We start from the raw sequence: 16,431 nt of genomic DNA on the forward strand, positions 1-16,431 counted from the left end.
GACAAAGTTGCTGCTTTAAGGAGCTTAGATTCCATGAGGGGAAAGCAAATAGATCTGAAAGAGGGAAAGGTTATGGGAGAGATATAAGCACAGGGCTGTCAAATTCAGTACAGGTAAAAAAAAATAAAATAAAAAATAATAAAAAATAAATAAAAAATAAATTTAAAAAATTTAAAAAGATAAAAAAATTCGGTAGAGGTTGGCAAAACCAAAGGCCTACATATTTCAGGATCTCCCATATGCAAAGAACATATCAAGAATCCTAAAGTCTAATACTGACTACTTAAATATTGTAGCTGTTGGATTAGTCAGGGATCTCCAGAGAAACAGAACCAATAGGATATGTATATAAAGGGATTTATTATATTTATTAGAAGGAATTGCTTCTCACAATTATGGAGACCCAGAATTCCAGACCCAAGGGAACTGATGATATAGTTTCAGCCCAGATTTAAAGACCTGAGAACCAGGAAAACCAATGGTATAAGTTTCAGGCCAAGCCTAAGACCAAAAGCAAAAGAAGACTAATGACCTTACTTAAAGACAATCAGAGATTTCTTTCTTTTATACTTGGACTTTTATTCTATTCAGGAATTCAATGGGTTGGATGAGGCCCACCTACATTGAGAAAGGCGATATACCTTACTCAGTTTACCAATTCAAATTCTAATCTCATCCAGAGACATCCTCACAGATACACGCAGAAATAATATTTAAACAAATATCTAGACACTTTGTAGCTCAGTCAAGTTCATATGTAATATTAACTATCACAGCTGCCAAACTTTAAAACTTGACTTCTCATACATGATGGGGAGAGCTCTGGCTCTTGACAACATCAGAAACTAATCACCTGAGCTAAACTCGTAAACTGGTAAAGATGTGATATATAGCCCATGATGAACCCCTTTGCCCCTTTTTCAGAATTGTACAGGCCCATAACCAGAAGTCCAAGTATCATGTCACGCAATATCTGGAAGATCATTCCCTGCTCCTCCAGAAAATAATCTCACCCTGTAGTGATATTTGACATTCTTTGGGCTTCTTGAAAAGAGACAATTTTTCTGTGTCTCAAGGCCATAGAAACAGTTGATTAATGGATAAGATCCAAGGTGGTCCTGGCAGGTGTTGGCCCAATATATCAGACTAAATGATTAATCATTGATTCTATAACTTAAAGTGTGGTGCTAGCTTTCTCTGGATTGATTCTCTTCTCCTCTGGTGTCTGAATGGTTATACCTCCAACACCAAATTTTCCAGGGCTTCTAGCTCTACCCAAGACTCAGGACTTAAGCCTAAAGAGCATCTTGAAGAGCCTGCGACGTATCTCCTTTGTCTTGATGGAGTAGATAATAGGATTGAGCATGGGAGGCACAAAGAGGTAGAGAATTGACATGAGGATATGGACAGCATGAGGCAGACCGGCACCAAAGCGATGAACAATGGACACACTCACCATGGGTACATAGAAGATGAGCACAGCTAGGATGTGGGACACACATGTGTTCAGTGTCTTGATACGCTCCTCCCGGGAAGCAATGGCAATCACTGATCGCAAGATTAGTACATAAGAGATGAATATGAGTGCAGAGTCCAGGCCAAAGGTGAATAGCACAATGGAAAGTCCATAGTGGCTATTGAGGGAGACATCAGTACATGCCAGCTTAATCATATCCACGTGAAGGCAGTAGGCATGGGAAAGGATATTCTGGGGGTGACAGAAGGGCAGTCTGTGCAGCAGCAGTGGGAAGACAAGAATGAGGGCAAAGCTTCGGAGGACAATACACAGGCCCATTGCCACAATGCAGGCATTAGTGAGCACTGTAGCATAGCGCAGGGGGTTGCAGATGGCCACATAGCGATCGAAGCTCATAGCCAGAAGGATTCCAGACTCTGTCCAAGAGAAGAGATGGATGAAAAACATTTGGGCTAAGCAGGCATTAAAGGAAATCACCCGGGCATGGAAGCAGAGAGCAGCCAGCACAGTTGGCAATGTGGAAAAGGACACTCCCAAGTCATTGATTGAAAGGAGAGACAAGAAGTAATACATGGGCTGGTGCAAGATCTGCTCCTCCTTAACAATGAGGAGGATCAAAGTGTTTCCCACAATGGAGACAGCATAGAATAGAAAGAGAGGGAAGGATAGCCAGGATTCCATGGACTCCATTCCTGGGAAGCCTGTCAGTATAAAGGTGGGAGCATCAGAGGCATTGATTCCGAAGGTACCCATGAGAAGTTGGGGACAGCCCCGCTTTTTGGAGAAATTACAACTTGTGTCTAAGACTACTGTTGTTCCTAGGGAGGAAAAGGAACACAAAAGTTTATAAATTGTTATTACACATAGATGTTCTTGCTAAAATACACTGGGAGGATGAGAATTAATTCCAGGTTTTCTTGGGAGGCAGTTACATGGCTTGAACTAGATTTCCCTAATCCAGTTTCTACCCTGAGGTCTGTACATGGTCTACAGCCCGCAATTCAGCTGGAATAGTCCATGCGGGACCCTGGGAAAATCAAAACGTCTCAGGAGGCATTGGAAAATACTAGTTAAGAGCATGGCACCAGAGAAAATCCTGGGTTTGAACTCCAGTGACATTAGATGAATTTCTTTTTTTTTTCTTTTTTCTTTAAAAAAATTTTTTTTATTTTTATTTATTTTAATTTTTATTTTATTTATTTTTTTAAGGATACAACATATTTATATATTATGAGCCAGGCATTGAGTAAATTTCTTTACATAATTGTCCCACTTAATTTTCACAACAATCTTATGTAGTATGTAGTATCATAATTTTTCCCATTTTACAGAAAAGCAGAAGTTAAGCAATTTGCCCTGGATCAGAGAAAGAGCTGAGTTAAATTCAAGTTCTGAATTTTGATGCTTTCCCACTGCACAAACCTGGGTTTCCTCTGCTGAACAAGCCCTGATTTACAAGGTCTTTGAGGGCTGAAGATTTTTTTTTTAAATAAATTTATTTTTTACAGGTGTTCAATTTGCCAACATATAGAATAACACCCAGTACTCATTCCGTCAAGTGCCCACCTCAGTGCCCGTCACCCAGGCACCCCCACCCCCCGCCTTCCTCCCCTTCCACCACCCCTAGTTCGTTTCCCAGAGTTAGGAGTCTCTCATGTTCCGTCTCCCTTTCTGATATTTCCCACTTATTTTTTCTCCTTTCCCCTTTATTCCCTTTCACTATTTTTTTATTCCCCAAATGAATGAGACCATATAATGTTTGTCCTTTTCTTAAATTTTTAGATAAATTTCTTAAACTCTCTTCCCTGTTTCTTTACTTTTAAGACAGGGATAAAAGAGAACTGCGCTATGGGTATGGATACATGCATACGTAAGATAGAAAGAGAGAAACAAAGAGAGGACAAGACAGAGAGAACTTGGACTTGGAACAGGTCCTGCCCACTGTAAGCATTATAGAAGCACTCTCATTATTGTTATTATTTTAAAAGCATGTTTATATGGAAGATAAATATTATATTGTGCTTTCCAAAGCACAAAAGTTATTGAGTATATTCATAATAAACTTAAATATGTATTTTTAAACATTTGTTATCATAGAATAGATTGTGGTATGGACAAAGCAGAAGTAACTTGCAAAACTTTGAGAATTATTGAGAGAAAAATTATAACACTGAAAACATTCTATGCATTACCTTATTGTTTTTCTTTGTGTTGTTAAGGAATAACATTTTTCATTTCCATAACAGACCATTGTTTTTCAACTCAGAGTGTGTTAAAGTTCAATAGGAGTAGACAATTAGAAAAACGGCATTACACCAGCCCAGATGAGGTTGTGAGGAGGGTTGATAAATGAGTAATCTATGCATTTGTCATTCCTTGCACTGTGGAATTTCAGAAACAACCATTTGGGGAGGGAGCTACATTTAGGAATATTTCATAATGCCCAAAACCCTTTGCATACTCTGTGATAGGGGGCTATACCTATTAGCTTTGGAATTTAGGCATTAGAGGCCCCCTACTTCTCATGGCTAGTTCCTAATACTTGAATGGAATTACTCACCACTGAGTAACTTATTATTTTATGTCCTTTTGGCCAGGGGGACTTTCTTTCTCTCTGTCATAAAGCCAGCAATACATCAATGAACAATCAGATTAGAGATACACGAGTCAGTCTCTTCTTGAGCACTCACCACTAGATTTCATTCCATCACGTCACATGTTCCACTCTAAGGAAGTCTAAAATTGTCTTAATTGTAAAAGCCTGATGCTGCAGAAGGTCAGTTTCAGTATATCCTTCCTGTCCTACTTAGAGATATTCGAGTTCAATTGAATGTCCTACTCTGTTCCTTATTTTCGGTGTTCATGCAAAGCAGAAGGTGGACCAGAAGATGAAGAGAGACATGATAAAAAGACAAAGAGAGAAGAATGGAAAGGCAGGGAAGAGATAGAGAGCAGGAAAGAGATAGAGATACGGAGATAAAGAATATAGAGGAAATACTATGGAAATAGGAGAGTCAAGGGAGGGGAAAGGGAATTCCAGACCAGAGAATGAACTTTAGGAAGACAGTAATTAGAACATTATACATGGAGAGGAAGAAAGAGGACAAACAAGGCCAAGAATACTTCTTGAGAATATTGAGAACATCATATGCCAAATGCTCCACAGGATGGGCTGTGTTTTCCCCAAGCTAGGCCAAGGCTGCCAAAGACCCTATACATACCACATTTCATGGGAGCTGCCTGTCAGGCTCTGAGCAGTAAAGTGGCTATGGTAAGCCATTAATTATCCTCCAGCCAAGCCCTGCTGGGAATAGATTATTCATGGCTGGATCCCGGTGGACACTCCTTACTGTCTGTTCCCATGGTTGATTCAGATCTGCTTGCCAAAGCCAAGGGAATAGCTCCTCTCCTCCCAGCTGAGCAGGGCTTACCTGCCCCGACACTGTGTCTTCATGGCTTCTGAGATCCTCTTAAGGGCATTCTAAGGTAGCTCTAGTAGATAAAGGGTGTGAGCTCCAGGGAGCCCAGTGTTAGTAAATGGTATGCTAAGAATATAACTCATTCATCCTGATCTTCAGCCCCAAGATTTCTTTTTTCCACACCAAGTCCCCACTCCAGGGCCCTCTTCTTAGGGGACTTTGGAAGCCAGAATGCATGGCTGGCTTGGGTCATAGGTGATAGAAATGCAATAAACATCATCAGTGATACTGGGTATTTGCAACGGTCCTTAAGCTCCATCAAGAACTTTATTAGATTTGTCCCTTTCTATTCTAAACCACATTTAGAAAGAAATATCCAGGGGTACCTGGCTGGCTCACTGGTTGAGCATCTTCCTTCAGCTCAGGCTGCCTTGATCCCAGAGTCCTGGGATTGAGTCCTGCATCAGGCTCCCCATGGGGAACCTGCTCCTCCCTTTGTCTATGTCTCTGCCTCTCTTTGTGTCTCTCATGAAAGAATAAATAAAATCTTAAGAAAAGAAATAATGTCCACTTTCCATTTTACAGATGAGAAAAATGAGTGCCCAATGGGATAAATTAGGTCCAAAGTTACAATACCACTGAGTGGCAGGGCTGCATCCAAACATAGACTGTTCCTTTATTCACTTAACATTTTCAGAAAACTTAGTAGAATTTTTCATCTAGCAATGACCCTGGAACATGCATCATCTACTTGTTAATCACTACCATCTTAATCTCCCCCCCCCCCCGCCCCTTATCCTTTCTTTCATATTTGATTATCTTGTCTTTGCCTTTCTCTGTGCAATCTACCTCAAAAATAACTAGAGAAAACAGAAGAAGAAAAAGGATAAAATAAATTAAAACTGTTCTCTCTCATCCTATGACTGTAAACATCTGGCCTTCCCATAAGGCCACCAATGAATATCTGAGAGACAAACCTGGCCCCTTCCTCAGTACTCCTAATCAAACCCAGAGCTTACATCTCCTTTGTGTATGGTGTCACATCTATGGTGTTGCAAAAGCAGCTGCATCCCAGGCAGTGGAACTTTTAAGTTTCAAAGATGATGTGATTCTATAATTTCCTTTTTACAATTTTGCCATTACCATATAATTCACACTCCGTAAAATTCAGTTTTTAAGTGTACAAGTCAGTGATCTTTAGTGTATTTGCAAAGTTGTGCAGTCATCACAAATATCTAAGCACAGAATGTTTTCATCACTCTAAAAAGAAGTTTCATTACTACTAGCAGTGACTCCCCGTTCTCATTTACCCTAGCTTCCTGGCAACAGCTCATCCACTTTCTGTTGTTTTGGGCTTAACTATTTCGAACACTTCAACTAAATGTAATAAAATGTGCTGCTGATTGCGTTTGGCTTTTTTCACTTAGCATGTTTTCAAGGTTCATTATGTATCAGTGCTTCATTTCTGAATATAATTTTCCATTGTATACACAGACCACATTTTGTCTATTAGTTATTTGATGGGTATTTGGATTATTCTAATTTTGGGGCTACAAATAATGCTTCTTTGAATGTTAAATGTATAAGCTTTTATGTGAAAATACGTCCTCAGTTCTTTAGAGTATTTACTACCCAGAAGTAAAATTACCCAGTCATTTGGTAGCTTTATGTTCAACTGCTTGAAGAAAAGCCAAATGGTTTTCCAAAGCGGCTTCATCAATTTACATTTCACCAGCCATGTTTGAGGATTCTGATTACTCCACATCCTTGCTAACATTTCTTATTTTCTGTTTTGTTTTTTTTTTTAAATCTTGTTTTGTTTTCCTAATATGTGTGCAATGTTATCTCATAGTGGTCTTGGTTTGCATTTCCCAAATGACTGATGAAGCTGAATGTGTTTTCATGTGCTTAATGCCTCTTTGTATGTCTGTTTCTGCAGAAATGTCTATTCAAATCATTTGCCCATTTTTAAATTGGTTCGTTTGACTTTTGGTTGTTGAGCTGTAAGAGATCTTTATATATTTTGGATATGAAGCTATTGTCAGATATATGATTGCAAATATTTTCTTCCATTTTGTGGGTTGTCTTTACAGTTTTATGACACTGTCTTTAGCACAGAAAGTTTGTGTTTTATTAAGTCCAATTTATCTATTTTTCTTTGGTTGCTTGTGCTTTTGGTATTATACCAAAACAACCAGTGTCTAATACACCAATAGTTTTCCTCTAATGGTGTTATAGTTTTGCGCTTTACCTTTATATTTTTAAATCTATTTTGAGTTAATTTTTGTATACAGGTTGAGAAGAGGATCCAACTTCTGCCTCTTTCATGTGGATATCCAATTATCCTAACATTTGTTGAAAATATTATTACCCATTAAACAGTCTTACTACCACTGTTAAAAATCCACTGATCATATATATTATAATATATATATATATATGAGTTTATATATATATATATATATATATATATATATATGAGTTTACTTGTGAAATGTTAATTCTTTTCCATTAGCCTATATGTTTACCCCTTACATCAGTACCATCCTGTCTCAATTAATCTAGATTTGTAATAGAGAGAGCAGACAGCATGAGAATCTGAGGTACTGTTTCCAGTCAGTAGCAGAATTTTGGAGAAAGCTCAGGCATGGACAATAAGAACCAAAAAGAGTTTTCTGATTTCACTAGGAATGATAGGCAAAGGCCCACTATTTTCTAGTCCTGCTTCCTTATTAAGGGCACTGACATTATCAGCTGTGGCCTGAACATTTCTAGGCATCATTAACTATTTTACCTAAACTATGTTGTTCAATTAGTTGTCGCATCTTGTAACATTCCTTCAAATTGCTTTGGCATGTCATCAATACCATATCTGCCTAAGAGTAGACCTTCAACATCTGAATTACTAAGACTACTTATTGGACCCTGCACAAAAATCTGCCACCACCCAGTCATTCCGTCTCTCTATCAACAGAGTGATTTTTAAAAACCAAATCTTCCTGCTTAATTTCTTCAAAACAGACAGTTCTCCCTTAGTTTAAAAGCTAAATAATGACAAAGATATGTATAATCTACTTCTCATGACCTATTAACTTTTTATCTGGAACATCTAATTCCTTCTAGTCCTCAAATCTTATAAGGGGAAGTGCAACCTTCTATAGTTTGGGGAAAGTGGATACACTGTGACCTACTAATGGACATGCTCATGGGCCACCACCTCTTCTCATTGTCTCTTCTTTCTTGTTCTTCATTAAGTACATAATGGACTATATTTTATTAATGTCACACTGCAAAACTATGCTTGGAAAGTCACCACTGACCTCAACATTACTAAATACAATAGACTCTCAGTCCAGAGACAGATACAATTGACTTTACTTCTTTCCTGATTTTTTTTTTCTCCTTTCTTGGACCAATAATGGCACTCTTTCTAGGTCCTCCCCATATCTTGATCCTCATATCAGTTTCCTTTACAAATGGCTCTCCCTCTGTTGTCTCCTCTGTTACACTACCCATCGTTCTTTTCTAAGCTAGCTTCAGTTTGGACTTTATATACTCTCTCTGAATGACCATGGAAAACCAACCAGATTTTTGCTATCTTTGAAACACATTAATCAAATAATCTGTATATTCTGCTCTAATTTATTTCTTTTCCAACTGACTACCTGGCATGTTTATTTGACTGTGTCATGGGAACTTTAAAACCAAAATTCCCAAAATATGAATATAAATTTTTTTATTCATAGATTCCTCTTCTCAGTGCGTAGCATGAATTTGATAGCTAAGCCAGAAACCTAACTATCATTCCACACTATCATCCTTTCTCTCATGCATTCTTCATATCTAAAAAGTCAGTAAAATCTAAACATCTGTTTAGTACAAGTAGTGCAGCAAGCTCTAATAGAGCAGTGGGTATTCGAAATGGCAGTTAAAAGGAATGACGTAGAAAATGAACTTTGTCAAATAAAACAATTGCTTGGTAAAGCTAAAGTATGAAGCTGTAAATTTACATTGTGTTAACCTGTAGATATTTGTGATTTTTTTTTTCTCTAGAGTATCAAGCAATCTTAGAGCTAACCTCAGAAAAGCTAGGTGATAAGAATGGTTCAGGACAGATACCACCAAGGAGCTCTTGAAGATGGAAGAACAAATCCTAAGTTGCCATAAAAACCATCTCTGATAGAAAGAAATTTGAAAAAAAGAGAAATTGAGAGATCAGTTTTTATGACATTAATTTTAACTATGTTAGTATTATGATTATAAACTTAGCCATAAAAATTCAGTCATGTGAGAAAAAAATTTAATTCAATTTCATGCATTCTCCTGTTCTTTTTTGGTGCATTACTCCTCCTATAAACAACAATTAGAGGGGTAATTTCAATAACTGATTCAGGGCAAACCACTTTATTAATTACATCACCACATATCACCTAGAGTTTTCTTTCCTTGTGTTACACATATTTATTTTAAGAATAACATGTGGCTTTAGATTGCACTATTTTGGCAGTATCTGGAAGTTCTAAAATTGAATATATTGTTGGGCTCTGCCAATGGGAGCCATTAGATGTAGACTGGAGGTCAGAAGAAGGAATTTACTTTTCCTGTTAGCTTTCTGCTCCTGTCATTGTCACTCAAGCTACTGTTTTATCCTTAGCAACAGCAGTTGATTCTGACAAAAGCAACTGGTTCCATTCTTTTGTTTTGTTTTGTTTTTTTCTTTTCCCACACTTACCTCCAAATAGTCTTGTCATATAATTCACATTTACCAGCTCCAGCTCTCAGTGGTCCATTCTTGAAAGTCTGGGCCCTAGCTCTGTGGGCACTCTCCTTTAAGCTTCTATAACCAGAATCTCCTTTTTCACACCAGAAATTAATTTCAGCACTTACTGAATCTCTGTTAAGGCAGTGTGCCAGGGTATTCAAACTCCTTCCACTCATAGCTATTGGTCTAAAAACAAGGGTTAACAGAACTTGGTTTTATAAAAATTAACTAAGGGTGAACCTTGTCTCATATCATCGATATTGATTTTTGAATATATAAATTCATTGAAGGAAAAATAAGAAAACCCACATATATTCTATTAAAAGCTTTATATTAAAAATAGGCTTGTGTTCAATAATTTATGAAATTAAAAGTTTTCTATATTGTTTGTGTTAATGTGTACTTAAAATAATTGTTATTGTAGAAAATCTTAGTACTCAGAGCCTAATGATTAAAAAAAATAAAATAAAGAATTCAAATTTGCATACAAATTTTCATTGCAAACAATGAAAGAAGAGTGATCATCACAAGATATTTAAGTGCAGAAATTAATATGTAGGAGAATGGACTAACTTCAGGAAGACAAAGCAACAATGTTAAATTTATGACATTTACAGGGCAGCCTGGGTGGCTCAGTCGGTTAAGCGTTCAACTTTTTTTTTTTTTTTTTTTTGGAGTTCAATTTGCCAACACATAGCATAACACCCAGTGCTCAATCCATCAAGTGCCCCCCTCAGTGACCGTCACCCAGTCACCCCCACCCCCACACACCTCCCTTTCCACCACCCCTTGTTCGTTTCCCAGAGTTAGGAGTCTCTCATGTTCTGTCACCCTCTCTGATATTTCCCATGGATTTTCACTTCTTTCCCCTTTATTCCCTTTCACTATTTTTTATATTCCCCAAATGAATGAGACCACATAACGTATGTCCTTCTCCGATTGACTTATTTCACTCAGCATAATACCCTCCAGTTCTATCCATGTCGAAGCAAATGGTGGGTATTTGTCGTTTCTAATGGCTGAGGAATATTCCATTGTATACATAAACCACATCTTCTTTATCCATTCATCTTTCGATGGACACTGAGGCTCCTTCCACAGTTTGGCTATTGTGGACATTGCTGCTAGAAACATCAGGGTGCAGGTGTCCTGGCGTTTCATTGCATCTGTATCTTTGGGGCAAATCCCCAGCAGTGCAATTGCTGGGTCGTAGGGCAGTTCTATTTTTAACTCTTTGAGGAACCTCCACACAGTTTTCCAGAGTGGCTGCACCAGTTCACATTCCCACCAACCGTGCAAGAGCGTTCCCCTTTCTCCACATCCTCTCCAACATTTGTTGCTTCCTGTCTTGTTAATTTCCCCCATTCTTACTGGTGTGAGGGGGTATCTCATTGTGGTTTTGATTTGTATTTCCCTGATGGTAAGTGATGCGGAACATTTTTTCATGTGCTTGTTGGCCATGTCTATGTCTTCCTCTGTGAGGTTTCTGTTCATGTCTTTTGCCCATTTCATGATTGGGTTGTTTGTTTCTTTGCTGTTGAGTTTAATAAGTTCTTTATAGATCTTAGATACTAGCCCTTTCTCTGACAGGTCATTTGCAAATATCTTCTCCCATTCTGTAGGTTGTCTTTTAGTTTTGTTGACTGTTTCTTATGCTGTGCAAAAGCTTCTTATCTTGATGAAGTCCCAATAGTTCATTTTTGCTTTTGTTTCTCTTGCCTTCATGGATGTATCTTGCAAGAAGTTGCTGTGGCCAAGTTCAAGCGTTCAACTCTTGATTTTAGCTCAGATTATGATCAACTCTTGATCACAATCTCATGGTCCTGAGACTGAGCCCCATGTGGGCTCCATGCTCAGCACAGAGACTGCTTTGGATTCTCTCTGCTTCTCCCTCTGCCCCACTGCCTCCTCCCACTCTTACTCTCTCTCTAAAAAGCAAAAAATTATGAGAACTATGGAAACCTTGTTCATTTATTTTTAAATAGATAATAAATGAGTGGCAGAAAATTTCAAGTCTGTTTACATTCCATAGGATACACTTAAAAGACTGATGTATTTTTATCTTAAAAATATCAGTATTCATAATATACTGTATGTTATATCTTTTTCTAATATTTAAATATTAAATGACAATTTATAGATGTCAACATTTTTGAGGAAGTATATACTATTTCAAAAATTTTTGGAAAGTACCTAGGCAAAAAAGTTTGAAGACCACTGGTTTGTATTTACATGAGAGAAGGTGTGCCTAGGTGGCTCTGTAGATTGAGATCTCACCTCCTGGTTTCAGTTCAGGACATAATCTTGGGGTGGTGAGATTGAGCCCCAAATGGGGCTCCTTGATCAGCATGGGGTCTGCTTGAGATTCTCTCTCCCTCTCCCTTTGCCCTTCCCTGACTGTCTTGTGTGTGCTCACTCTCTTTTTTTTTCTCTCAAATAAATACATCTTTAAAAAGAGAGAGAAGACAATCATGAATAAAGGAAAAGAGTACAGCACTCTGAAGGCTTTGATGCAAACCATGGTGTCCAGGCTCGATAGATGGGTAATGTCAAAGAATCTGAGTGCATCTGGCTAGAGAACTGATGGCTTCACTCCTAAGATGAGCTCTGTGGGTGTGAAATCTGCAGAGTAGCATAATGCCCGTGCTCAGAAGAGTCCTGTGTTAGATTTAGTATACTGCTGCCATGTTCTTAAAATTCTTACCAACTGATTTTTGAACTTATGAAGTCTCATGAGACAATGGAGCCTAAGCCTCTCCACCGCCATTTCTTACCACCATATTTATATGTATATGGCATTCACGATGCCATGTGTACACAAAATACCATGGACCACTACACATGGAAATTCAGAGACGTATCACAATTAAGAGTGAAAACAGAGAAAAAGAAGAAAAGGGAAGGAAAGGGAAAGTAAGAAGGGAAACATAAAACTTACTACATTTTATTTCAACTTTCCTTAAAATTCCCTATGGAAAATGTTCTTTCATCATTTCTTTCTCTTCCTTCAACCTCTCCTTATTATCTCCCTAAGAATGAGCACCATGAATCAAATCTCTAGAGAAATCAGCCTTGGGTTTTTATAATCAAGCATCAGAGAGAGAGTCAACAAGTAACCTCACCTACAAAATCCCTTGATCTGAGAAGGCTGAAACTCAGAACTAAGCTGAAGATACTCAGTGAGCTCACAAAACTGAGGGCAGATTGGACTTTTGAACTCAGATTCCACACTCAGCCCCCATCATCCCCCAAATCACATCCATACATCCTGCACAAGAATACAGCTTTCACATCCCAAGAAAAACCACTGCATTCAGGCATATATCACCTGCACCAATTGTTTCTCTACCACATACTCTCCTGCACAGCCCCACATTCACATGTGACACCCATCACAGAGCTCCAGCCTCAGCATGCTCAATCTGTGAACACATGTCACTGGAAACAGGTATGTTTTTGAAAGTTTACAGAAAAAAATATGTGAAAAGAAAGAACTCAGAGTTCAATTATTAAAGCCTAGGTCTCCAAGGCATGATAGTGACCAAGAGCCAAGGCTGAGTGGGATGAATTTGGAAGGATGCCCACATTCCACCCAGAGTGTTGCTCCAGTTCAAAGTCATTTTCCTATTGTTTCCCTGAAAAACAACCTTATTTGTACCTAGGCTTTCTGGTATCTTCAGAGTGGCAGAGTATCTTACAAAGTAGTAGCTTCCTTACAGTAATCTTTGGTAATCTTCCTTTACCGGCAAGAATAGGCTGGAAAGAGAGGACAGAAGAAGGTTATAGTGACTCCAGCTCTCTACCCCACCACCCATCCTTTTTTTCCTCCAGTGGCTGGGGCCATCAGTGAAAGTCCCCTGGAAAATAGGAGCAGCTTTCACTAGTATCTGTCTCTTTGAAGTCCAGATAATGAATAAAGTGATTGCATTAGATACTGATATTGGGATATCTGGCAAGGAAAAGATAGGAATTCAAGTATTGGCCATATAAGTGAGGCTAAGTGAGGTGAAAACACCAAACTTTGAATCGGGACACTTAAGATGTAATTTCAAATCTGACAGTAACATACTTTGTGATCTGGAGTGCATTAGTTTATTTCCCTGAACTTGGACTTCCCCTTGGTAAAACAGAGGTAGAATAATTATAACACTCTATATCATTCCAATATGTGGCTACAGGAAAAAGAGCTTGCACAAATGGGGAAGATGTTATTTTTGGTGTCCAAACATTTTAATCCCATATACTTAACTCTTTTTTTTGCCCACAAAAAATTGTGTGAGAGAAGGAGGCCAGGTGCTGTCATTTCCAACTTATAAGTGAGAAAACTGAGTCTCAAAAACATCGTAGGACTTATCTAATGCTATATAGTGAATAGGTTGAGAAGCTGTGACTTGGATTCCAGATTCATTGTGCTTCATAAATGAAGACTGCCCAGAAGGGAAAATATTTTTCTTAAGAATCTGCAACATTTTTGTGACAGATTAGGACTAAAAGTTAGGAGTCCAGGTATCCTACAAAGGATTCTGTTAGGTATGCTTGGGGCTTGGAATGTGAAATCAAAACATTAATTTTGAGAATAGAAAATAGATGGAAAAAATGAATTACATATGATACAGTATTCTAAGATTGGGAACAAGTTACAAACAATGTATGTTTTTCTCCGTCTAAAAAAAGATTGTTTCACAGAAAGGTCATTTTATATTAATGAACCAAGGACCTGATGTTACAGGGCAATCATACCATGACTCCACCACCTCTTGGATAGAACCCTTTACTTACCAAGCAGAATGTCAACTTCTAACCTCAGTGATGACAGTCTTCCAGCCATCATGTTCCTGACAGGAATCCCAGGGCTGGAGTGGGCTCATGCCTGGATTTCCATCCCCTTCTGTGCCATGTATCTGGTAGCACTGGCTGGGAATGCTGCCCTCATCCTGGTCATTGTGACAGACAATGCTCTTCATGCACCCATGTACCTCTTCCTGTGCCTTCTCTCACTCACTGACCTGGCTCTCAGCTCCACCACCGTGCCGAAGACATTAGCAATTTTGTGGCTCCATGCTGGAGAAATTTCCTTTGGTGGATGCCTGGCCCAGATGTTTTGTGTCCATTCTATCTATGCTCTGGAGTCCTCAGTTCTTCTGGCCATGGCCTTTGATCGCTATGTGGCTATCTGTAACCCACTGAGATATACGATCATCCTCAACCGTAGCATCATAGGCAGAATTGGCCTTACTGGAATACTCCGTAGTATCGCTGTTGTCTCCCCATTCATCTTCTTGCTGAGGCGACTGCCTTACTGTGGTCACCATGTCATGGCACATACATACTGTGAGCACATGGGCATCGCTCGCCTGGCCTGTGGCAACATCACTGTCAATATTGTCTATGGACTGACTGTGGCCCTGCTAGCTGTGGGTCTGGATTCCATCCTCATTGCCATTTCCTATGGCTTTATCCTCCACGCTGTCTTCCGCCTTCCATCTCAAGATGCCAGGCACAAGGCTCTGAGTACCTGTGGCTCCCACCTCGGGGTCATCCTGGTCTTCTACATTCCTGCCTTCTTCTCCTTCCTCACCCATCGTTTTGGCCAGCACCGAGTTCCCAAGAATGTGCACATCTTTCTGGCGAACCTCTATGTGCTGGTGCCTCCTGTGCTCAATCCAATCATCTATGGGGCTAGGACCAAGGAGATTCGGAGTCGGCTTCTGAGACTGCTTCACTTGGGGAAGGTCTCAGTGTGAGTTCCAAGTAGCACTTGGAAATGATAAAGAAAGGTAAATGAGCAAGATAATTGCCTAGAAGCTTTTACATGGATGTAACCCTATAATGTAAACAGGAGAGGAAGCACTGAAAGAGAAATGGCCAGGCAAATTGGTTATGTTGAATATGATGATGAATGTGCTGAATGAACAATTCTAAGTTGCTTGGAAAAAGATTATTATTTTTTTTCTGTCATCTCAGTAAGTACAATATTTAGCCAAGAAGAAAGGCATTCCTGTCTGGATTTCACATTGAATCTCATGTTGGAAATATTCTACTGGGACATGAAACAAACAAACAAAAGAGAACATTTGGAGTGCATTTGAATGAACTCCAAGGCTTTGTGCCATGTTTAAGAGCACAAGAACAGAAGTGATATAATCAGATTGCCTAGGTTTGAACACTGGCTTCTCCACTCGCTAGGTTTATCTTTCAAGCATGTTGCAAAATCTTTGTATGCCTATTTTGGTCAAGTGTAAATGAGAATAATAATATCTTACTCTGGAGTTTGTGGTGAGTATAAACTAACTTATTGAGTTTATGTAGAAAATTTAGAACAGTGTCTAAAGCATAAAATGCTCAAGAAATGAATGTAAGATGTAAAAGTTACATAACCTCTCAAAACATTATTTTAGGTTCATAACTCATCTAAGAGCAATTTTGTATTGTCTCATCTCACATAATTTTTGCTACTCTATTATATAAGTGCTGCATAAAGTTAGGCTTTGCTTGGTATATGATTAGCACTCAGTAAAACCATATTTTCCTCCATTCCTATCCACTCCTCTGATTGTGAAGTTTATTTCCTTTTGTCATAAATTTATCCCTTACTAAGGATTTATAGAAGCGTGTTCAGAGTTCCACTGCCTTTCTAAATAGTCGCTTGTTGACTTCAGTGACTAAGTGTACTTTTAAGTTTATCGCACTTTAAAATTGTTGAGCTTCTGTAAATTAATATTTTTCATCAGAGATAGATTTATTTATTTATGTATTTATGTATGTATGTATGT

The 16,431-nt window shown here is 38.6% G+C and overlaps 2 protein-coding genes across 2 annotated transcripts; one reads left to right on the forward strand and one right to left on the reverse strand.

Moving 5' to 3' along the window:
• Positions 1–1,282: 1,282 nt before the first annotated feature.
• Positions 1,283–2,230, reverse strand: LOC112911788 (olfactory receptor 51I2-like). The gene has a single exon (XM_025988461.2). It carries the CDS (start codon positions 2,228–2,230, stop codon positions 1,283–1,285), a length of 948 nt encoding a protein of 315 aa, XP_025844246.2.
• A 12,215-nt stretch (positions 2,231–14,445) lies between these two features.
• LOC112911756 (olfactory receptor 52D1) lies at positions 14,446–15,402 on the forward strand. The gene has a single exon (XM_025988430.2). It carries the CDS (start codon positions 14,446–14,448, stop codon positions 15,400–15,402), a length of 957 nt encoding a protein of 318 aa, XP_025844215.2.
• The last annotated feature ends 1,029 nt before the right edge of the window (positions 15,403–16,431 follow it).

This window comes from Vulpes vulpes, chromosome 11, assembly GCF_048418805.1.
Source record: "Vulpes vulpes isolate BD-2025 chromosome 11, VulVul3, whole genome shotgun sequence".
Classification (NCBI taxonomy): domain Eukaryota; kingdom Metazoa; phylum Chordata; class Mammalia; order Carnivora; family Canidae; genus Vulpes; species Vulpes vulpes.